Below are 25529 nucleotides of genomic sequence, written 5' to 3'. Positions count from 1 at the left end.
ACAGCAGCAAAAACTACATGAAACCTTTAACCCTTAAACTTTCCAATATATTTGAACTCAAAAGGTTTTGTCTCCTGCCAAACTCAATGACAATTGGAGGCTCAGTGTTTGGCATTTTGTGTGACCAACAAAAGTTTGAATTCCTGCCGTCAGATAAATCAATAAATGCAATGACCTGAGACTAGTTGATCAGTTTAGGATGTCACTATCGACAGAAATAGTTGCTTTAAAACACGATACTGATATAATTATTGCATCATTATCTTGTCAAAACAACCCTAAAATCAGTGGAGCAATTCATCATATCAAGTGGATCTGAAGTGATGAGATGAAATATAGACACAGGACTTTATCTCTGAACAAGGTGCAACATCTCTGGAGCCTTAAATCAAGTGTATCACAGTGAACTGGACTAAACTGACCAAATGGCTGAGCCCATCATGAAAACAAATTAGTGTCATTTTTTAATGGACATTCTAGAAATGTGAACATCTTTGAAGACTCCACACCAAGTGAAAAGCTAAGTGAAAAAACCCTGATGAACCAATGACATATACCTGAGGCATACCATTTGAAAAAGGCTTTCCCTCTTTGACTGCTATTCATCATCAGGGTATACAATATATGTTTGTATATTTTTCTCATACCCTTTGAAGTCTCAAGGACAATGGCAAGTATAACCCATTTTAATGGGGAATACTGATGAGAGATATTAGTAATTTAACTTCTGAACTAAGTCGTGGCACCAACGAAGCTTCCTCGGGACCGCATGCCTTTAAAGAGCACTTAAAGGCTGGACAGAAAAAATCTTTAATACCGTTAGCTATGTTGGAATCATTGCAGAACTTACAATCACCTTTCGTTCTATAAAGAGCCCTATAAACAAGATGTGCATCTTCCCCAGGCAACACTTTTAATGGTTTTCTCTGCTCGTGAAAGCCCCAGGCTGCTAACACACCTCCAATACCTTCAAATGCTGCCAAGCTTTAGATTTCAATTTGAAAGTCTGGGCTGAGTAACAAAAAGAGATTTGTCTCTCTTCTTTTCCCCGCAGACACGCATGATGCTGAAATTCCAATTGTGACTGGCAGCGCACTTCAACGCTGGGGTTACACGTTTGAATACGTGATTTCATTTTTCACCTACAGACTTGATTTTTCACTCAAGAATCACTTTCAAAACATGCCGGTGTGTATGTGTGCATGGATGTGTGTGTCTAACTTTTGGGCCTCTGGATGCAAGTGTGCTGGTTGTCACTCAAGAGGAATCCTTCCCGGCAACGACATTCGTAGCTGCCCATCATGTTAACACAAATCTGCTGGCACCCTCCGTTGCCTTCGGAACACTCGTCTACATCTGCCAAGAGAGAGGACAAAAGAACAGAATTATTCAACTCTGAACAAACGCTTCACAGTACATTTCAAAACACTGTGCAAATGAGTCTTGACTTTGAAAAACATTTGATCGACGCGGAATGCATTACAACAAAAAATCAAAATGTTGGACAGGACTGTCAAGTGAACAATTATGAATGCAGTCAAGTGGTTGGATCTGAAATGGCATAAATACAAGCAAAAGAAAAAGGTCAATGGAAATTCCATGGAAAGTCTCAAGTTGTCCATGGAAGCTTGGTCTTTAACGGTTATTCGACATGGCAGGACACCAGAGCTGCAGTAAAAGCCTCCAACCGAGCATGGATAAGCCATAAAATAGCACATGTAGCACAGTCCCCAAGTAAGTGGGAAACCTGATCCACCTCCACTCAAGGACTTGCTGATGACAAGTGTCTGTCAGTTACATGACGAGAAGAATGCAGAGTGAGGGAAAAGTCGAGAAAGATGGGAGCAAAAGTGAAGGAGTTGGTTGAAACCCACTTTGAAGAACGGGGAAATTCTGCTTGTTATGGCAGCATGGTAACATCAAAGACATTAAAGACAAACATGAAACATTTAAGACATTGGATGCCATTTCCCACTTCGGGACAATATCATGAAAAAAACCAAAATTTAAATGCATCCAAATGCACAAATGTCTTACTCGCTGGCACGATGCTCGGTCCATTGGACAGTCATATGAAATTCTACCTGCTATTTTCAACCAACAAATGAGCTTTTTTCTCATCTGATCTCAAACGTGAAGGCAGTATTGGCTGCCGAAGTCTGGCGGCTTCATAGTCCAGTGGCCAGACTCGTCTCAGTGCGTGACTGCACTCTAGCTCCGGAGGTGACACGACATATTCTCCCCTCCCTCGAGAGCAGTCGTCTGTCCCTTCCAACCAAGAACACTGGAACCTTATCCATCCCTCTGCTCGATGCATCAATAATCTGCTGTATACACAAGACTTTTTTTAATAAACCGTCATGCGAAACTAATTTACTGTCTATTTGTCCAGTCTGAGAAGGCCTCTAGGTTAAGTTTCCTTTCCAGGGAATTCTCAGCCCTGCAGAGTAAGGAATTCAATTTCTTCTTTCCACACAGACAAGGACGCACATGAATGAGCGGATGATGTAAAAGGCGACGAGACAAGGGCAGGTTAATAAGTGGGTCAGAGACAGGTAGCGCCTCTTATTGCAGTCCGCTGTCACACTCCTAAATCCTAACAGCAGCAGTCTCCCCTAATGGTGACCGAACTCCACATGACACAAGACGTCTTTCACATAAATTATTCAACTTGGCAAGGAAAACCAGGCACAGATAGACGTGAGGAGTCTTCACTCCGCTCTAATATATGAAGGATTTAAACCAATGCCTTGATGAGAAGTGGCTTAGAGGGAGTCTAACACATGCTGGACATGAGTGAGGGGTAAAACTAGAAAATGAAAGCAGCAAGAGTCATAAACCTCCAAGAAAATTCTGGATAAACCAGAGAAGCTGAAGGATATTAAAGAATTTGTCAGCAGCGTATCCTGCAATGTCTGGATATTAGGGAGACTGAAGTTTTGACGCACATCAGGGACAGATTTAGCAAAGTCACAGGGACAGGGAGTGTCACTTCAGCTCCACCAAAACTGGTGGTTTAAACCAGTTTATTAACCAGTTTATATTTAAAGACACAACTGGGTTAAAAAAAAGAAAACGCTCAGCACAATGAAGGAAGAATTTGAGGGCCTAGTCTGTCACTGAGGCTTTGACTTCATCTTTGGTCGCATCATCTTTGGTCGCATCTCAGTGTTGTGAAACAAAAAAAAAGGCGAGCATTAACCTGCAGCTGCACCTCAGCAGACAGTGTTAGCAGTCGCAAAAACCCCAGACTCCGCTGGTCCTAGCTGACATTTAACGCATTGAGCCTTAACACGCAAACCTTGTGTCAAGGCTTCTGTAGACGCGTCGGGTTTCGTTTGAATATAAAACCTTAAAACCTGTCAACTCATGTTTCCACATCCTCAGCACATCAATGACAGTTTCATTTCCTGACTTCCTTCATGACCGGCCCGTCAGTGGATCTCCTCTGTTTAAATAGCTCCCATAATTGCCGGTGTTGTGTGCGGGGCAAGGCAGGCGTCCAAAGCAAATATTTCCAAGAGGAAAGGGGTTCTGGCACGGCAGAGAGAAGTCCTCATGTAATTTGGACTTAAGATTTGAAAAAAAAAAGTGCTTAAGAGGATGGAAAAATGTCTTAATCAAGTTAAAAGGGCAGCCTGACTTCTAAATAGCAAGACACATTTCTGGTCAATCCCTGCTTTACATGAGGGGAAAGGAAAGTTCAAAGGGCGATAGATTAAGAGATTGGTTGTGTTTGCTGAGGCCATGTCCACTGGTTTCACAGATAGCCTTGTCTGTATATATAACATTTGGCCTTGCTCAGCTTTGGAGAGCCGTGTCAACACAAGCGCCAAAACATGTTTTTGGAAAAGCCCGATAAATTTCCCATTTAATTTATAAAAGGCTGGTTTTAATTTTCTACACGTCAAGTGAAAAAACAACTGTTGTCTCTCATTACAGCCACATATGAATCTTTCCTGCTGCTGGTTTTCTGGCAGGACCTCTGTGGTCTAGACAGACCAGAGACAAGGAGGTGAGTGGACGGAGACTGGCCTCTTTGGGCATTTCATTTACAGCAGTTGAGGAGGCAAACACTCCTTAAAAAGGCAGCAAATAAGAACCACGTGCAGTGGCAGGCGGCAGAACAGCAGCAGCAGCAGACCACTCTGGTCCGTGAACTGGCTCCAGTTGAGCTTGACTGAGCATCAGTGAAGGAGTGGCACATACGTGCACGGGGGAGTTCCAATTAAAACAAGATCCTTTCTTGCTTCAAACAGGATTAAAGGATTTCGCTTTTCCGTCCTTTGTCTGTTGTGTCTCATTGACACTGCATATTTTTGCTCACACAGTTCACTGACCAAAGTGCCGCCTCTGATTTCAGCCAGAAAACATTTGAGTGCCGCTTTCATCTTACACCAGTCAGCTGGACTTGTATGAAATGATAAGATGTCATCTGTAGAAATAACTGACAAATATATTGAGACAATCTTTATCACCATCTCACTGTATTTAGATGAGTCAGTCAGCTGGAACATCAGTTGAAATGTGGCACTCAAACACACATGGAGCTAAATGGGCAAAGCTTGAACACTAATCTGACGAGGTTAAAATTTCAATATTCATAGTCCATAAACTGCATGTATTTATGGCGCTTGCAGGCCACAGAAAACGACTTACAAGGCTGGATTTGGCCCTGAGGCCTCAAGCTTGACTCGTGCCCTGTTCTCTTGCACTTATTCTATTCTATAGCTGATTCAGATGAAAACTAAGAAAAGCAATAATTGAGTGCAAATTTAAATTCATTTCTCTGATACAGAAAGATTGCATCATTATGTTTAATATTCAGCCTCACAGTATAATCCCAAAGGATGACACAAGGTGGAAACTCAGTCAGCCAAGCGACAAATAACACCTCGTAGCAGCTCATAGGTGAATCTTCATCATAGATTCAGAGGATCAATCCCCCCCATCTCTACCAGTGTTGCATCATTTTTCTTTTCAGCACCGTAATTTAGGAATCCATTTGTTATTCAGCGCCTTTCAGGAGGTTGAAGCAAAGGGGCGGACAATTCCCTGCAGATTGAGAAGGCAATCGTATTTTCCAAATCAATGCAAAGGGAGTCAGTCTTGATCAATAGAATCAAAGTCGTGCTGGGAACTTGGAGAGGCAGGTAGTGAGGAGGAGACTGCATTTAGGAATCACACAGAGCCATTTCTGCAGCAGAATGAATCATGATTCACAGATCATTAACATATGTCGATCCTGGGGTGCGGATCGGACAACTTTAGATGTCGCTGTTGTTTCCACACCATTTCTCAAATACAGCACAATATTCAAATTTCATTCAACAGAACCAAGAGAAGGGCTGTGTCTCATATATTTAACCTGTGGATCACTATGTCTAAGGGAATCCGGATGAAAACCCCATCATCTATCTGTGTCTTCGTTCCACGGAGGGACGAGACGTTTAGATTTGTGGTGAAAGGGACCGGCAGTGTTTGTGCAGCTGTTTATGATATCCAGCGAGTCAAGCAAGTTTAACGAACTAGCGGCGATAAGAGGATATTTAGGTTTCTGAAGGACCTCAACCAAAACGCGTAGGTCATAAATGTGGGGACGGTGGTGCTACAGTGGGGAACTAATAGCCTTCCTGCATCTGGTTTTCATTGCAGAAAGGATGTGTGTTTTAGATTAAATTGACATTGATTCTTCTGTTTTTCCTAAGACTCTCAAAATCCTTTACAGCTTTGCCATGTGGTCATTAACTACCATTCCTTCCTCACCTCTGCAAGCTAATGGTCATTGTGGTTATGAAAAAAAGAAGAAATCTGATGAGGAGCTTACTACTTCCTCCTGCTGTGTGATGTTTAGATGGGCTCAGACTCTCATTTAGGGGAGCCAGTGTCGCGCACACAGACGCAGCATGCTGTGACATTGCATTGCTTCTGCCTCCCTGCCTTTCTGACATCTCCATGAGGTTGAGGGCATCCAGAGAAGACCTCTGGAACGAGAGCTCCTGTTGATCTACAGTGTTCTGCTTCACGCTCCGCTGCTTCCTGCCACTGCCCAGTGTCATTATGCTGCCAACACATCCAATTACACGGGGTCGTCTGGCACACGCAGTGATGAAGAAATACAACAGGGATGCTCGGACTGACTGTCACAACCAAGACAATACCTACTGAAGCGTTGAAACCATAAGAGCTTAGACCTTCGGACATAACTGTGAGTTTCTCCACTGATGCAAGGATGACAGGAATACAAATAAAGAGAATCAATCCACCTTCAAACGGAGTATCCAAGGAAGGATCAAGTGAAAGACTGTAGCCTTGGGCACATCTGGATGTTAAGGGCTCTGGGGGTCACACCTTGTCTGGGAACCAGCTGCGTAGGTTCTCCACTCTGGGGCAAAGGGGACTTAACTTTTCACAGGGCCAAAAAGGAGCTTAAACCTGGAAAAGGAAGTGGAGGCTTTAAATATACGTCACCCTTTCCGCTTGCACGTTTCAGCCAAGGCCAATGTATATCAGTCGACTGTATATCAGTCGAGTCTGATGAGCACAACACCTGCAGACGACACTGCAATTACACACATGTCATGAGCTGACTCGCAACACTGCAAACGTCAGGCACAACAGAGAGCAGTGGGTCAATGGATTGGAAAATAAGAGTTGAGAGATTAGGTTGGGAGCAAGGACAACAAAACATCAGCCAGAGAAGAAAATAGCAAGCTATTCGCGTGGGTCTTCATTCTAGCATGGGATAACATCACCGAAGCTGTGCTCTTTCACGCAATTATTGTCTCCCATTACTGCCAACAGGGACGCCTGGCTGGAACTGAGCAATGAAGGGTAATTAGCTGTGCAACTCACAGCCAGAAATGAGCCAGTTGTGACGTTTTCAAATCAGACATTTTTACTGTAATACAATTCAAAATGTGTCAACTTTGCCATGATATCTTGTTTCATGTCATTCTAAATAAGGAGCCTACACTTCATAGCCTTTTTAACCAGCGCTGTTCCCACATGAAAGGGAGGACACATAAGGAAATATCATCCTCACAAATTCTCATCGATTTCATTGGTATACCCTTGATACTATTCGGTCTGTTCGGTCCAATGATAAAGGGAGGATCGGAGCAGTTGCAGACTCCTTTTCAATTTGCACCACCTTGTGACACATGGTTGAGCCTTCTTTTCATCAGGTGAAATTTACAGCCTTAGCTCGATGCAGTATCAGCCACAGCAATAATAATTACAGGGAAAAAACAGCCTACACTTACAGAAACTACTGCAAAACAGCCCATTTTTCTGAGTACTTCATTGTCATATTCGCAAAAAGGCATGCAGATCCCTGCTTTAATTATTGATGACTGAAGCAAACCACTTCAACGATATGACACCTGCTCTGCACAAAGAGTATTCCACAAGCAGACTTGTCAAACTGAAGGTCAGTGTTCATTAATGCAGCATCACACAGGGGCCGGAAGCAAATGAAGAACGAGGTCTGGCCAAACAGCCATTCCAGTTCGGCTGCAACAGCATCAAAGGCCCAGGGTTATCTAGTGGAGGTCGGCGTTCTGTTTTATTCCGTATTGTGCATCACACTTTGTGCAAGGAGCTAATTTGAATCGCACACTGAAACACTAAACCATGGGAAAGAACAGACAGCCGACAGCTCGCTCAGAACTCACGGCTCAGGGTCAAGCTCTTCATAAATTCACCCGTTTTGTCAGACTTATTAAAATAAAGAAAAACACTTCTGTAGCAGAAAACGTGAAGTGAGGAAATGGCAACCATCCCATGAGGACCTTCATGAGAACTGGATTCAGCTGTGAAAGGTACATTACCATACGTGATGTGACATTAGGCGCACCGTGCGGAGCATTTATGCTAACACTTGGGATACGTCAACGCTTGCGTGAAAATCTCACACGCGCAGGTTCATGTGTATGTTCGCCTCACACGGGACTTCATCACCACATTTCCATGCATAATTGAGATTCTCAAAACGAACAGAGAGCTGCACTCACCGAGACAATTGTGTCCGTCGTGCGCCAAACGGAAGCCATCGTAACAAGTGCACCTGTAATTTCCTGGGATGTTGATGCACTCGTGCACGCAGCCACCATTGTATTCAGTCGCACATTCATCGACATCTGAAAAAACAAAGACACACAGGTTAAAGTTAATTTTTAAAATATCATATATATATATATACATACTGTAAATTTCCAATAGTACATTCCAATGCCAGACTGATCTTGCAGGCACACAGCAGTTGTCACTTGTATTTATAATGATGATTCAGGGCCGCGCACAGAGGCGGGAAAGAAAATGGATTGAGAAGACGGCGCACATCCACGCCGCACTTACTGGCCCACTTAGGCCCCATGATCCTGGTTGTTCCGCTCCTCTTTGAGGCAGCATCACTCTGGGCTTAATTGGTCTTGACAGCAGCGGGATGGGACAGAAAACAAAGAGCTACTCCAGGCTCCCTCCCTCACACATGACGATCGCCACAGAACAAATCTCACTCTGCTTCTGAGTGCTACTCTCCTTCAGATGAACACTTTGGATGAATGCCAGGTCCATATTTCCCAGGAGATGTGAAGATTATAGACGCATTTCATCTGAATGATTGAATAATTTCAGAGCGAGAGACTTTAAAGGCATCACAGAAGAAAAACACAAACAGCTATAGAATCCTCAAAAGCATCCCATTAGGATTTCTTATAATTGAATGAATCAAAACCCAAATTTTGGGGACAATTCAGTTTCAAATGGTCGCTGGTTTAAGTCCAATTGGAGTCAACTTATTTTGGTGTGAGCCTGGGTGATGTGGGCTGCATGAATTTATTCCCATAGTCAAATGCTTACCCAAGTGAATGAGATTGTCGTGTGCGCATGGTGGTCTCGCTACATGTGAAATTAGTAGGGCTGCAACTCACGATTATTTTCGTTGTCAACTAATCTATTCATTATTTTTTCAATTAGTCGACAAATCACATTACATTACATTTGTTTGGACCTATTTTGAATTTCTGACTAACCTGAAACTGCTTAAATCCTCTCACTGTGATACTCCAACACTATCCATTATTAATCAAGTATGTGAAAATAATGACACATAATCCAGGAACATGTATTAACCCTGTGAAGCACAGACCATGAAACAGTTGACAGAGAGCTCCAGTTCTTTAAAACTGAGCTCTTTATTGGTCTTTGAGAAAAATTTACAAGTTAGCGCTGTGCTAACCGTTGCCTGCTAGCCTGCTAGCTGTTAGCTGGAGGGTGTGTGGCATCACAGACCAAACACAGAACACTCTTTCATCACTCTGTGATGGTGTGGAAGGGGTTTGCTCATCCTTCATACGCGCTACCTTCGCTAACAAAACAAAGCCAGACGTTTGAACACCACGACCCGCCGCCGCTCGAACTCCACCGTGAATGTGGCGCTCAGTCGGAGGTGGCGAGGCGGAGCCTGGGACGCGCAGCGATGGCAGCGAGTTGGAGTCGGACCTCAGTCAGGAACCAATGAAAGGAACAGAAATGAACACATCTTCATGATTCCAGAGAATGTGATATTTTCTCACTGCTTCTGAATCAGTTCTCGATGCCCATCCTGCGGCCTGTGTGTGTTTACACCAACAGCAACATGACGCATCGGCGCACAGATTTTGACGTCGACGAAATTTTGTTGACGTTATCGGTGACATCAACGAATCGTCGCAACCCTAGAAATTAGCATGCGACACTAAAGCACAACTTTCTCGCAACAGAAGTAAAACCTGCGAATACAAGCTGTGAACCAGATGTAAAAAGTCCCTTACCTTCACAATGTTTGCCGTCCCCTTTATAACCAGACTTGCAGATACATTTGTATGACTTCAGGGTGTTCTGGCAGATGGCGTCGATGCTGCAGTTGTCTAGCGCTTCCGCACACTCATCCACATCTATAATGAAAGAAGAAAGGGAGACGATTAAACTCAATTGTCCCAAGAGATTTCGGGGGAATATCCCTTTCACCTTTCTTGATCCTACTGAGCAGGACAGAACTGTTTATAGACAGTTGTTATACTCGTGCTTCTGGAGGGGAAGTCAAACAAAAGGCATCTTCAGGAATAACTGCAAATGGTTTCCCTTCGTTGGACTTCTACTTGATATGAGCCGTGGGATGCAACTGCTAAAAACTTTGGAAGGCCTGCCTATAAAAAGCTGGTTTACAATGACACACAACCAATACCTTCAATCGCCGAGCTTCTGATAACAGTTATAGTCAGTACCATTTGGATGATGTGCAAGACTGAATCTTGCAAAAGCCTCTTTGAAAACAGGGTAATGGGGTACAAAGACACGCATGAACACAGTTTGATGTTTGACCTTTCCATCTCAAAACAACTTTACAGAATGTCCACAGCAAAGACATGACAAAGCAGAGGTATCTCCATCACGAAATCCTGAGAAAACACTGACGTCAACTCTGGTTAGACCAGAGGAAGTTTCGCCTTCCTGGAGCCACTAATCCCTTCAGAAAGCCCCTGAACTGGGCCAGGTGTTAGGGATTACCAATCCAGCCCCCTTTATTCAAAGGGGCGGATAGGTTAGCCAAGTTTTTACAGCATCAACTCTTATCACCAGCCTTCTGCAGGAGCCAGCGGAGCACACTGGGAAATGACTTGAAACCTAAACCAATTCAGCGACCTATTCCAGCAGGACAGGGGGTTCATGAGGAAAACGGAGAGTGAGTCTGTCGCAGAATAAAGCCTCACTTTCAATCAAACTCTTCATGGTGAATTCAGTGAGAATAATCCACCAAACTACCAAATGGCATTACTTGATGGAGAAGGCACAGCAGCAGGGTATGAGTATGACAGTGACAATTTGATGCATTGATAAATGTGAATTCTATCTTTTGCAGATATCTAAGACAAGCATCATTTGAAGTTTCAAAAGGCACAGTCAATATCAACCCAGGCAAAAAAACCCTCTAATTTTCCCTGCATGGACCGCTGGTTTTGTCCATCACCAGAGTCTTTTCACCTGACCTGAAATGTGCCTGAGGTAATAACATTGGGATCCATCACTTCGCACCGCAGCCCTCTTTGCATCATATTTTCATCAGACCAAAGGGATAGCAGACGCCTCATCCCTTACTTGATGATAGTCAAAGGACATTTGAAAAAGCCAACACCCCAAGCATTTAGTAGCGTGAGGACATCTGGATTGCACCATGCTATTACCAAGTAACGTAGCTGACTGGCTAGCGTTTATCATAGTCTTCATATATTTCGCAGAAGCAGAGGTAAAACATGATTTATTAATCACAGCCTGTCCAGTTGTAAGACACTCAGCCTCTCATTGGAAGTGAGAAGAAGGAATACAGTTTGACTCACTGATGCTTCCAATGCAGTGAGCGGGGACAAGGAGATACTAGGTTAAAGGAGAAAAGGTTGACAACCAATCCTGTTGATGGCAGCAGTGAAGAAGGACATTACAAGGATAGACGTGTGAGACTGGCGACTTGTTGCAGCAGCTCCAGACTGAAATGCCGAAAGGCAATGAGGTTAAAGAGAGAAGGAAATAAAGCCAGGCTTTAATCTGAAGACAATGTGTATGCGTCTGTCAGTGCAAGTCAAAAGGGCTGCTCCCTTTCCAAGTTTTCACCAGTGAAATGCAACAGAGGCGGGTGTGAGACGAAAGGCTCATTTTCATTTATTTTTATAGGCAGCAACACTGAGGGCATCATTAACATCTCTATACGTCTTAAAGGTATTTTCCAAACTTTTTTACATCATTATATATTCTAAGGTGGAGCACCTTCAGCTTAAGGTACTTGCCAAAAGAGATCAGAAAAAAATTCAAGTCATAAATTGAGTCAATAGACGTCAAGTTAAGAAGTTAAGAACAAATTTTAAAATTGAGTTATTTGAGACAGTTTTATTCTTTATGTGCAAGTGTCACTGAATTGAGACCAATGAGTGCAGAGAAATCAATGCCGGGAAAGCCGCGTTCTTTTCCCACCACTGGGCTGGCACACAGAGCAAAGTATTGCTCTGCCTACACAGTGACACTTCGAGTCACTGAATAACCCTGACTCTTGCATTCCATAGAGAGAGCCCACGTCATCTGATCAAAATGCTGATCTTGTCAATGACTGCTTCTCCAAACATACGCCGCTGTAATATTTCTTGATGCTTGGAAACCACCTCAATCCTTCAAGCAGGAAGTCAGTCGATGAAGCCACCGTCAATACTTAAATGAAAACACTGTGCTGCCGCTGAATAGCACTCTCAGACGAGAAACATTACATCATAAGCAGCACCATGGGCACCGAGCAGTCACGTGACAGACAACCTCACTCCATATGGTGGACCATGCACCACAAAGAGAAGTGAAGAAGAGAGGCCTTTGGCTGGTTTAGAGTTACCCTCCATCGCATGGGCGTTACAGTGGAAACAGCAGGGAGACGATCCAAACAAACCCTGCCTTTTCACATGCGTCGACCTAATGGGATGATTAGAAGCCCAACAAATGGTGAGTGCAAGCTCTGGAGGACTTATCTCCCACATCACTCCATTATAGCCTGCTTCTCATTCCATATAGATGAAATGAAACGGCCAGTTCAATATTCATCAAAGCAAAATTTGGGCTTTCAAGCTACGTCCCATGGGAGCCAATTTAGCAACTCTGTTTTTTGGGGGTCAGGTCACTGAGGCCATGAACATCTTGCACCGCTCCAGACAAAAGACTCGGACAGCAGTACAGCATGGTCGGTCAAACGGGACAAAACACTTGACTTCACAATTTGGTTATTAATATTAAGGCAAGTGGTCAAAGCATGAGAGCTTAAACACAAGTTTCCCAGGCCACATGTTCAGAAAAGCAACCCATTTACCCCACCAAGATGAAAGTGCTTTTTCCATTTTTCTTCTCGAGAAATCACAGTTGTTAGGAACAAGTCTGGTCATCAGAGAACGAAGAACAAGGCTCAAAGACAAGGATGAATAAACAAAGTCAAAACAACAGAACTACAGAAGAAAAGATTGCCATGCAAAATCCAAATATTTAAATGGTTATAATCCTGAGAATGCGTTATTTAGATGTGGCTGCTCAGGTTGATTCACTTCAGCTTATTAAAGCCACAAATGTCTCTTTCTAAACTCTGGATCCAGTCGTTTAGCTAGAGCACAGTTCCAGAATGAATCCACTTCTCTCAAGCAACTTTTCTCAACGATAGACATTTGGTGAATTCCACTGAGCACTGTTGTTTCCCACTCAGAAACTAACAAAGGATTTGCATTTTCACAGTGAATCGACGAGCATTTCTCATCCTGGGCAGCTAACTAGACAGCTGTGAGAAGAAATTACACAATGAGATCCAAAAATCACGGACTGCGCTTCCGTTTGCTTATCAAAGATGCAGCTCCTTCCAAATCTACCACTGTCTGAAGACACCAGCAGTGCTGGAAAAGTGTGACAACAGACAAACTAAATCACTGTCACCAACTGTATAGCAAGGTCAAATATAAAAGGACATTTTTATACATTTCACTAGTATCAGGTTGGAGGAGTGTTTGGCAGTAGAACGCCTCTCTCGAGACATTTCCTCATTGAAAATGTTTTAAAGATGAGTGGGATCAATACAGATTTTGCAAGCAGCAGGAGAAAGGGCAAGTGCTGAAGATCCTCAAAAGAAAAAAGTAATAGCCATATATATTTGATTATGCACCTATTCAGAGAAATGACTAACTGAAAGGAATGGTTTCATGTGTAAGTTCTGCCATGTCCATATGATATTTACCAAAAACAACAGGATTGTCATCAGGTAAAAAAAAACAAAACAAAAAAACTTCCCAGCCTTTAGAGGTCCAAAACAAAAAAAACAATGTCACCAAACAACTCATTACCTTGATAAACCAAAGCATGAAATCAGCCGCACACACGAACATTCAGAACCACATTTGCGGTCGTGTATTAGAGAGACTTTTCTCATAAATTCACAATAATGAGCCTCTTGCCGGCTTCAAACGGAAGGGTGCTGGGTTCAAATACATTACAAGGTGTTCTGTTCTCATCAGCGTTTGTTCTGCAGTGTGTAATTAGAAAGTAAAACAAGAAATGTAATTATCCATCTTGGTACTCTTCGTACACTGTACTTAGGGTTGCGGTGAAGCAGGATGGGGTCAAAATAATGACTTTGGGGTGGCAAACAGCGGAGTGGTTGTAATGGATAACCAGAGTGACAGCATTTAAAGGCATGTTCTGTTGTCAAATCATTCTGATGCCAGGTTGAACCAAACCTGCTGAAACCACCTGCAATTTAACGGCAGGGGTAAGGAATCTTACCTCCACAATTCTAATGATTTTGACAGCATTATAGCCTTTTTTTAATACACAAGATCACACATATGGCTTCTCTATATCATGGACATGCAAGACAATGTACTGGGAGCATCTATAAGAAGTCGAGCGAGATTGGACAAGAAGCAACCTTCCATAACACTGACAATATTGGGTGTCAGGGGTTTTATTAATGCATCTCCAGCCACCTGTTCTACAGCCATAAAAAGCTGACTGGTTGTCTGAAATAGGACTAAAAGGTTTGAATCCAAATAGCGGTGGAAAACACCTAACACATCATGTAGATGGACTACGGTGGTTTTCGGAAAAATCAAGATAGATACTTCAAAACTGACTGAAGCATGTCGATCGTGGAACTCAAGTTGCTCATTCCCGGCCAGACATATGAAGAGACGGACCGCTCCCGATGGGAGAGAGATTTGATAAGAAACTACTGTTTTGTCACCAGCCAAAACTTCGCCCTCTGCATCCTTGTTTCTCTAACGCCTCACATTGATTGCATTCTATTCCGTGTACTACTGGCTGGAACAATTCGATAATGAGAGATCAAGCTGCAAGATGCCGATAAAAGACTGATCTGTGGTGTCAACTATCAAGTGAGATTGTCTTTCACTGGACTGCACAAGGCATGTGCTAGCAGCTGCATGTGCTATAAGAGTAGGACTACTACATTTGACTGGTATGGGAAAAGCCAGGAACATGGCACAGGGCTCCGGCTTTCAAGGTGGTTCATAAATTTAAAAAAATCCATCTCCAACTTCAAGAAGAGACCAAGTTCATAACAATTTCTGAAAACGGTAGCACAGTTGCAACAATGGAATAACAGAAGAGAGCCAGCACCAGCTTGAGAGACGACCTCCGAGTCTGGTGAAGGTAAGCGGATCAAGGCTCATGGAAGACGTTGGAAAGTAAAGCCAGCCAGCCAGAAGTGTTGACCTTTAAATGGAAATGCTTTTCTGTGAATGAAAAAGTTGTCCTGTTAATTCACACCAGTGGGTCTGGCAATGATGTTGAAGTTACCATTTGGTCTGGTCAGAAATAAATATACAAGAGCTGGTACCAATATGACTGAAGTTCGCAGTGCCAAAACATCCTGGAAAATCAAAAGCATTTATTGGAAAATTTCAGCAGGCAGAGGCCAAGAAGCATGGAAGCGTTTACCGCTGGAGATGGCACGCTTAAAGAAGTCCAAGCTCCAGTTGGTCTTCTCTTCTTCTTTAACCGCTAGAGTCAACGGAGAGGAGACTCCTTCGATGACGACCGATAGAAGACACTGGTGCTCATCACTCAGCCACTCAGAGACCTGGGTGTTATTATCCAGCTAATACTAAATTAAACTCTCCAACAAAAGACTGAGAAGGGTAAAGATTCTTAAGCGAAGGAGGCAAAAAGAGATGCCAACCCTGGACAAAAAACGGTCTTGATGAAATGCAGACGTCAACATTAAGACAAAATATAGCATCTTGCCCCCCTTCAGTGCAAATCCCCAGCAGCTAATGAAGGGACACACTGTTGGCTGGTCAGCAAGGCTCTAAAAAGTTGTGAATAAAAATATCAACTGCTTCCATTCGGGATATTTACACTCATCCTTCACACACTCTAAATGTTTAGAAATCATGACCACTGACTGATCCTGTGTTTGCAAAAAACCGTGATCACAACTTCAAACCTCGGTTCCCTCCCTGCTTAGACCGAGCAACCGAGGAGAACATGAGAGCTCTGTTCCAGGAGGCCGACGTCATGTTCGCCTGTCCAGACCTAAAGCTTTCTGCTGGTGTGATGCTATCAAAAGCTACTCCCACACAACCAAGTGCAATTGCACATTCAATCCCTTCGTACCACCAGTTTGTGAATTTGACATGTTTATTTTCCTGCCAGTACTTTTTAGGCTGTATTAGTGCTTCATAAACGTTTTATACTGTTTGCTTATACACAGAGTAAAGTTAATGGTCCTGGGGTCAGCGCGGTCACCAGAAAATGTTCATACAGTAGCTCATACAGTAACTAAACAGTGGCCTTCCACTGCGATTTTTATCATCAACTTCAGCATCTGGTACTTTTCCCTTGAACAAGTGTGGCCTTAATAGACTGTAAGTCGCAGACCTCCGGACCACCTCCAGAAAGAAAACACAATTATTACAGTAATTAAGCGAATACTGTCATACCAAAAGACAGTGAAAAGTGATATGTTAAGTGGCAGCACTCGAAATACTGCGTAACTTGTGAGCGTTTCCTATCGGCAGCCAAAGTGACAAGAAAATAACTGTATGGCCGAGGAGCTCTTTCACGTTCCTTGCATGTCCTTATTGACTTCCAGGCCTCAAACAACATATTTTATATGCACAGGAAGGGTGGCCCTTAGTCCAGCTGTACACCTTATATTTATACAACCAAAGCAACTGACATGACACTCTCCCTGTGCACACAGCAATTACATTCATTGGCGGTCGCGTTAGCCAGATACGGTACCGACTATAAAGATGGCAACATAGCAATTACAGCACAAGTGTGATATTTTTAGTTGTTTCCTGTCAACCGGAGGTTTAAAGTGAATGGCTCTCTGTGTATGTTGTGGAGTCGACTTGAAGAAATGTGCCAACTCCATCATGAGAAAATGGAAATGACCTCGGCACATTTCACCTGTTTTTGAGCCTTTATCATACCTGTTTCTGTGTATTATCCAACTTAACTTAGTTTATCAAGAAAGCTTTAATATGTATTTGTAGATCTGGAGCTACAGTATTCACAAAAATGATTCACAGAATAGTCTGGAGCCCGTATGACGACCAGTATACCACCTTTCTAAAATAAATCTTGTGAGTGGAAACTCAAGTGGTGCCAATTGTGCACTTATTTGACTTCAATTTCATGATTGAGAATGCAGCGGGCTGAAACAAATTCCGGTCCATAATTATCCATTTTCCCTACACTCTTCCTTCCAGCTCGATGTTCGGCAAGTCACTTTCAAACTGCCCTCACCAATGAATAACTCGCATTCAGAAAAGACACCATTGACGGTCTGAAATTACACGTATTTACTTGCGAAAACAATAGTGAGACTGCCACCAGTGGAATTGAACAGAAACCCTACACTGGATATCATTCAGGGCGGGGGGTATCAAATACCATAAGACCTCCAACTGGCTCATTTGACATGAGAAAATACAGCATGCCATCAAATAAATAAAATAAATCATTCAAAAAACTACATATGACTGTGTCGACTCGCTGTGGAATAGGGGGTGAAAGTGCCTCACCACTACCGACCAGTGACATGAGCTCCGCCACATTCCAGAGTCGTCAAATCTCCACTATCTTACCTAGCAACCCTAAAACAATGTCAAAGGAATGAGCACACAATTTGTCACAGAGCAGGGTAGAAGCCAACCAGCGACAGGCAACTGTCAGACCTTCCTGAGTCAAGAACACCACCAAAATCCTTGCCCCACGATGAATGCTTCCAGAAAAAAAAAGTGGCAAGGCAACTGAGGAAAAAAAAAAAATCAGATTTTAGGGTGGAGGGTCAATGTAAATCAATATTCGCCAAGTCAAAGTGGACAACGTACTTGTTCATAATTGTATGTCACCATGTCCACGGTGGGAAAAGTGATGCATTTGAAGTCATGACACTGCTCTGTCAACACACCACTAATGCAAGCCCGTTCACGTCGACATAACAGTGAAAAATATCTGAATTAAGCTCTAATTCTCCTCAAAGATGTCAAGTCTATAAGATGAAAATGCAGTGAAAAACACAAAAGCAATGAGGTCATGTTTGCTTTTGCGAAGAATAGCTGTTTCCGGCGGTCAGAACTTTTAAGCCGCGGGGGAATTCAAAACCCACACTTGATGAGTATGTGCGCTATGAAAACAAGAAATGGTCAAAAAGCAGCAGAAATGGACATTTGTCCATATACATGTTGCAACAAAAACAATTCACCCAAGTCTCTAGACGGGACACGTGTTAAGTATACCATCCTATTACATAAGAAGTACTTTATAAAGGAAACATCTAACTAATACTCGACAAACTAAACAAAACTAATACTGAAAAAGTAAAGGGGAAAGCACAGAAGTTCTTTCTGGACTCTGGAAGTCAGAAGTCAAACTATGAAGATTCAGTCATAAATTAAGGATACAGTAAAGGAGGACTGCAGGACCCATCACGGGGGAACTCCTGGTGGAGTGAATGAAATTCAAGGTTCTCAGGGTGGTGCATGATCCTAGGCTCCAAACAGTGCCTTATAAAACCAGACCAGGATCACACTCAGCCATGAAAGTCTCTAGAGACTGAAAGAAACAAGTGGCAATGAGAAAGAAATTCTGGGATATGAAGGCACAAACATTTTCAACGGAAGCTGAGAGTTCAGTTCTAAGAAGGTTGAGGAGAAATATATCAAACCCCGGTAGAGACATACTACGCTCAATGGCATATCAATGGTAGATGAACATGAACATCAGTCAGTCGTACTGACAGCGACATGCTAGAAACCCGACAGAGAAGTGAAACAAAATGCTTTTTTAGCTAAACAGGATGGAATTATTGCATATGGCGACAATATTTTTTATAGGCCGATTAAAAAATATACTCTTATTTTCTTCTTTTTTCAAGAATCCCTGACGTTGAAAAGAAAGAGCTGCTGCTGCATGAGATTCTGAAAAGTGAAAATTAACCTCACCAATTAAGAATACAGTGGCTTGACACAAATAAATAACTGCTTCCCCATTTGGATCCCTTGGTTTGTTGGGTTGGATTTTTCCATTACTAAGCAGAATAAGAGAATGTCCTTTCATTTCTAACAGTCTCTAAGCTGGCGCTCACCATCAGGAATGTAAACACACACAGTCTGTAAACAAGTCTCACTCGAACCCCCAACCCCCCTCCAATAACACTGACCACTACAGACTGGCCTAATGATGTCCCTCACTGACCCCCCACCCTTTCAAAAAAAAAAAAAAAAAAAAAGTCTCAAAAAGAAAGGCAGCCCCATTATTGCACCCATAGGACACTGGAAGAAGTGCAAATCCAACATGGAAGTACTTGAGAAATTTGCCACCGCCTGGAGATAGAAGAGAAACAAATGTTCTCTGAGGTGGTGGGTGTTTTGGAGGATTAATGATCCAAGAACCCCTGTGGCTGCAGGAGGGACAGCACACATGTGAAGGGGGTTCTGGAGGTGACTTTAATACTGAGAGCCGTCAACACCAACGATCATCCCCCGAAACCAGCAGGGATGTTATCAGCACAGAACCACATCTGCAAGGAGGACAAAGAACACAGAGGCCGAGAGAGAGAGAGAGAGGAGGAAATGGAAGAAGGAGAGGGTTTTCCAGCTTCAACCACAACGCCACCACAGTGTTAAGGCATCCTCGGCCTCGTTGGGCACATATTGCATTGTTTATTCATAAAAGCATAAACTGTTCTGAGGGGGAAAAAAGGCAGGGGATGATTTCACGAACTTTTTTCTGCTTACTCAGCACATTGTTTTTCAAGGACCGGATGAACGTCATGGTCTTAATCACGGACCACCCTGAGGTCATAGTTCGTCACCCAACACACGGGGGGTAAAAAGGATGGATTTGGGTTCCAACACGTTCATAAATGCAGCTAAAAGTGTTTCTCCTGAAAATGGAGAGGGACGATTGTAGGTTTAGTCAAACTGCAAATTAATTCAAGTGTGTCATCGCCAAGAGAAATGAAGAGGTAAATCACATGGAAGAGTGAAGCACGGAATCTTGGTGGCAGACCAAGATTCCTTTGACCAAGCGCCTGGGCATTCTGCACCATCCACGCAAGGATGTCTTCACTTTGAAAGGGAAATGATCTCCATCCAAAGTGCCATTTAAGGCTTGTATTGGAGTCCTAACCGCACGATGACAAGTTTGTCTGGTATTTGAAAATGCACTAGTCTGTCTAAAACACAAGCTGTTGATGGAAGTAACAGGTTTGGCCTAGTTAGAACTTGGTTAGTTAGAACTTAGGAGGGTAGGAGGCATCAGGTAAGAGTCAGAAAACTGGCTCAGTCACCACTGCCTCAAGTCTTGCTTCTGTTCGACTGCACTGTTTTTCAAGTATTATACGAGTTATGGATAGGGTCTTGGGTCTTTTTAGGAGCATGAAGAACTTTCAAGCCTCATAAGTGCACAATGAACTTAGTAATACTGCATTTCAAAAGATGTTGCTTCCTTAAATCCTAGTTTGTCTGTAAAGCACAACAGCGTTCTGAATGGAGCAATATGAATGACACTTGTTTTACTATTAAACCGATAAATCACTTCTATAGTATTGTGAGTGAGAACTATTGCCCTAAAATGTGGACTTTGTGAAGGTGGCTGCAGCTTAAACTACACACCAGCAGAGTGGAATGATTGTGGTACATGACACGGCTGAAAACTGCTGTGTCGTCACTGCAGTTCTCTAGAAAGACCCAAGAACCAGTGCAGAGACGAGCTATGCACATGGCTTTATGATATCTTTTGTCAGATTGAGGCAAAGTACATATTTGTCACTGTCAACGTAAGCAAGTAAACTCTGGATTTCACAGTGTCAATATAACAGTATCTTAAAGACTGTTAAGATACTGAAACAGCAGCTTCAGGGGAGGAAACAACTGATGCAAGGTGAAGACTGATATAGCATGGAACTTTTCAACATTCTGACTCTGCGTCTTCAGTAAAACAGGTGTTGAATCTGACATCATGCTTTCATTTCGAAGGAAGACCCGAAGAGGAGACACAACAATGGGGCCTTGTTAAAGGCAGCGAAAGCACCTCTGGCTGAATACAATCATTGGTATCAGTCAGTCACTCACTTGTCCTCTCACACCCGCAGATCAAAGCCACTTTTTTTCTGAGCTCTTGAACAGAATTGTCACTTGAGTGTTTTGGACCTCTCGCGTTACGCCATGATAATCATCTCTACTTTCTGGGCTGCTCTGTGAGAGCATGTACGCCTGCATGAGAGCAGCACTTGTGAAGAGAGTCTGGATTGATAACAGTGATTCATCGCTGAGGTACAGTCCAGGCAGCCTGATCGTTCCAATGCCACCACCACGACGGTTGAGACACTTTGACGTTGGTGACATAACAGCAAAGCAAGGGAAGGGAAATCAAAGCTCGACTCGCGCAGTACAAGACTCCACATCTCCCCGACGTGGTTGACTCGTACACACACAGCCATCAGACACTGCACGGGAATTTACTTCAGCATCTTGGCAGCCAAATGGGGACTTTTGCTTGTTTTTAAGGCACATCAAGTCTCAGAGGGAAGACATCTAACTGCATAACAAACACCACTGCATCAGCCTGTCAAATATCCGGGGCGCTGCAGAAACCACACCGCCTGCAAAAACCCAGAGAGCGAAGGTGATGAAAGGAGAGCTCCGAAGCGGTGTCAAAATGTTACATTGAAATGACTGAGTGTTCGCAGAGGACACTGCGCAGTCTGTCCCTCTGTCTGCAGTTGTGCCCCCTCCTTCCCTTTCTTTCTGTTAAAGTTCAAGGCCAATAAGGAGAGAGGACAGAGAGGTACAATTTAAATGATTCCTTTATGTGGTGATGCAGACCGAGCACACACCAGCGATGACCTCACTAGCGACAAAGGGGGGAACATACGTCAACCGACGCCTGAATAAGTGAAGTCCCACTTTCATCAAAACCAGATTCTCCGTGAAAAGATTTAAGCGTAATTAGTGGACTTCAATGGAAAATATGAAAGGACTATTTGCCACCAAAGACAAAGTGAGAATTACTGACAGCCAAAAGAAAAAAAAGCCACCGCTACTTCATTAAGCGCAGCGGAAAGGAAGTGAGGACAAAGCAAACAAAGCAAGAATTGGGTAAAAAAAAAAAAAGGGGAGAGTGAGTGTCAGCACTGGGTGGGCGAGATGGAGGGAGGGGTTGGTCTTCTTCCCTCCATAGCAGAGAGGCATGGCATCTCTAGGTAAGCTACCCGTCACTCGGGCCTCATATTGCCAAGGCGGTTCAGTTCCCACAGTGTCCGGGCCTGGGTCTAGCCTTCCTCCCCACTCAGGCAGCCCTGGAGCAGAGGTTACACTAACACAGCCAACCGCAGCAGCATGTCAGCCCAACACCAACCGTTGCCTTGGTGCCGCTGCATTGGAGAAGAGCTTCTGACTCAAGAGAAAGTGATTTGCCATGACGTCTGTGGCAGCCATGTTTCCTCTCCTTTCCCCTCACTTGTCACAGCTCGCTCCTCTCACTTGTCTCTCTCGGCACCTCTTAATCTCTCCTGTTTCTGCGGGCCACATTTCCCCCGTCTTTGTCACTCTCCACCACATCCTCGCCTGCACTTCCCTGCTCTTTGGCTCCTTCTCTTTCTGAAGTTTTCACTGATGTCTGAGACGCGCTGCCACGATTAGATTGGCAGCGATGAAGGACAAAAGACGCTTGTCACAGACATCTGCTTTGAATCAAGACTGAGTTGACAAATTCTGCTATTTTACAGTCCCTCGCCCCTTTATTTATGGAACCAAATCACTCCCAGAGAACTGACAAGTCGGACAAATACAAAGACTCGGGACAATATCGAACGAAGGAGAGTCCATGACCAACAAACAGGTGCACGGCATCACACGCCGGCCCTCCCACGGCAGCATTCCACGCCGCGAGGAAGCGTTTCATCAATGTTGTGGAAAATAAAGTGAGAAAAAAGTAGTTCTAATTGCAAAATGTAAATATTGAGTTTTCCCACAAGTGGGGGCAGACCACCCAGGATGCAACAGTCACCCACCCCCTTTTCTCTTTTTGCCTTGTCGACCGCGGCGAGATGTCTTTTTGTGTGTGTGCGACAACATCATCGACCACAATCAACAGACACAGTGATGTGTCTTTGCATGCAAATACTTCTGGCAGCTCTGCCCTGGCATTTGTATGGTGGGAGAATGAAGTGATGAAAGGGGGAGAAGCTGAGGCAGAAGTGGCACTGAGTGCTGGGACTAGTGCACCATGAAACAGTGGGGCTGCCAGAAGCAAGGCAGCACGATTGCTCCTGTCTGCTGCACATGATTCCAGAGGGCAGCCAGCAGGGCAGGACACTTACTGTAGCAGCACTGTCTGACGTGTGTGTGTGTGTGTCTTACACTGCAGTGTCAAATACTTGTCTGGACTGTGACAAATGCCTCCTGGTACTCTCACTATACAATTAGCTGCTGGAGCAGCAATGAAACACCACAGTTCACACTGTTGATGCTGTTTGAAGATCGATCAGTTGGGTGAGATGAGGCGAGTACACTCTCAAGTATTAATGCGCGTGTCCGGAAAGGGGGTGAGTGAATTAAAACATATATATCTATATATAAGAAAATGGAGCGGTCATTAAAATGAATTAGCTTTTACATTTGCACACATTTCCCCCCCACACACACACACTCTTTCAAACCGAGCACTGTCAGATAAGAAGATGATGGAAAACTTACCTGGAGTGGCTTTACTTCCTGAAGCAGACTGTTGGACAATGGCGACCAGGCAGAAGCCAACAAATCCAAGACTGGCGCGGATCAAAGCGTGTATATACATGTTAACTTTGAGTGTAGTTCGAGCGGACACTTAGTCAACGGTGTGCGGCGGCACATCCACGCGCGCGTGAATGAGCGAGCGAGTGAGTGGGGGTCTCCTTATGTTCCCGCTGACAGGCGACTGCGCGATTCCCCACCTTTTACGCACGTTCACGGGCGCTCAAGTGATCCTGGCGGAGAGGCGTCCGACAACACGGTGGGGCTTCTCTGTTGTCATCTTTCGAGCCAGACCGGTGTCAATTTAAGAAAGGGAGCGGGGGAGAGAGAGAGGGAGAGATGGAGGGCTGGAAGGGGGAGGAGAGAAGGAGACGCGCCGCGCTCCACTCCGGACTCCTCTCCCCACTGCTTCTCTCTGTCCCGTTTTTTGTCTCGCAGGAATTCACCCGCAGGTGACGCACAGGTGCTCTTGGTTCGGTCAGATGTCGGAAAAAATTGTTTCAACATAAAGGAAAAAAAGACTTTGAAAGTGACAATAAGTAAAACTAAAGACAGCCACCACTCAAATAAATCATTAGAGGCTGAAAGATGCCAGCGTTGATGAGCAATTACACACGTATTACACATATGACATTTGTCGGCGGCTCCTGAACAATGACGCTGGTGTTATTACTGTAAATACCTAGACAGTTCCTGCACATCACAGCAGGACAGTCGAGGTGTCCTTTGAGCCATGCGTGTGCGTGCACTTCTTTGACGGAGGTGATGTATTACACCGCTCTCTGAAGCTCACCTTCTTTGACTTTGACTTCTGTGTCACTCCTTCAATAGCTCTCATCTCTCCCAGCGCGCCTGCCATCCGTCACTGCGAGCCTCGCTTCAGTCCAACCACTCGGTCTCTGGCAAGGCAACCACAGGTCACACTGCAGTGCTCAACAAGGCTGCAGCACATGCAAGCAAAGGCTCAGATTAGAAAAACAAAACCAAATGAAGGTGTCACGACAGCATCAGACATGGACCTTCAAGGGATCTCTGCTCAGGATTTGGCACCAGCAGTACCAGTTATGACCTTCTAACCTCTGAACAAGGCCTTAGCATGCCACAAAACACAGTGGAATTGAGTTTTAATTTGGCTCCATTTAAACATCGGATGAATGTTTCATCACAGGAAGAACAAGACGTTTTTTCTTCAGCATCCTAAATGCCTGATTTAAATGAATAAACTGAAACAGTTTGTCCAATTAATCCCAGGTGTAAATCGATGAAGCCGTCTCACAAACCAGATTCATGATGAAACTATTTTTCTGCAAAAATGAGTAACCAATCGGCACCAAAAGAGTCAGTGAGTCGGGGTGGGGGAATGAGTGGAGAGAAAATAATCATCTTATGGAGTCAGGAGTTCAAGTGACGAGATGAGAACCAAATTGCGAAACTAATTTGAAAATGATTTTTTTTTAAACATCTGCATATCCTCCTCCTGCTGGTGTCGACAAGTCCCTGAGCAATATTTCATAGCCCTGTTATATATGGAGCTCCTCCAACTGAAGGGGAACTTCGCTTCACTCCTTCTGTGACTTGGAAATGAACGTATTTGAAGAGGGTGAATTAATTCCTCAAACACCGCTCCCCATAAATCCACATCATTTGACCCAGCTGTTCAAAATCTCCCTCCAGGTGACTCAGTCCAACTGCTCAGCAAAGCTGCCTCCT

At 43.9% G+C, this 25529-nt stretch overlaps 1 protein-coding gene across 4 annotated transcripts in view; it reads right to left on the bottom strand.

Moving 5' to 3' along the window:
- scube3 (signal peptide, CUB domain, EGF-like 3) overlaps positions 1 to 24313 on the bottom strand; it is a 58084-nt gene extending 33771 nt beyond the window's left edge. The window contains exons 1-4 of one of the 4 annotated variants that reach the window (XM_053848602.1): positions 23784 to 24313; positions 9816 to 9938; positions 8016 to 8141; positions 1222 to 1356 (exon numbers count right to left, since the gene is read on the bottom strand). In XM_053848602.1, the coding sequence (XP_053704577.1) occupies positions 1222 to 1356; positions 8016 to 8141; positions 9816 to 9938; positions 23784 to 23883 (484 nt within the window). In that variant the 5' untranslated portion in view covers positions 23884 to 24313. The remainder of the gene's footprint in view (positions 1 to 1221; positions 1357 to 8015; positions 8142 to 9815; positions 9939 to 23783) is intronic. The other 3 variants (XM_053848603.1, XM_053848604.1, XM_053848606.1) reach the window with 3 other exon arrangements.
- Positions 24314 to 25529: the final 1216 nt, after the last annotated feature.

Source organism: Synchiropus splendidus, chromosome 18 (genome assembly GCF_027744825.2).
Source record: "Synchiropus splendidus isolate RoL2022-P1 chromosome 18, RoL_Sspl_1.0, whole genome shotgun sequence".
Taxonomy (NCBI): Eukaryota; Metazoa; Chordata; class Actinopteri; order Syngnathiformes; family Callionymidae; genus Synchiropus; species Synchiropus splendidus.
The sequence above is the reverse complement of the archived record's forward strand: the minus strand, read 5'-3'. Positions and strand labels throughout refer to the sequence as shown.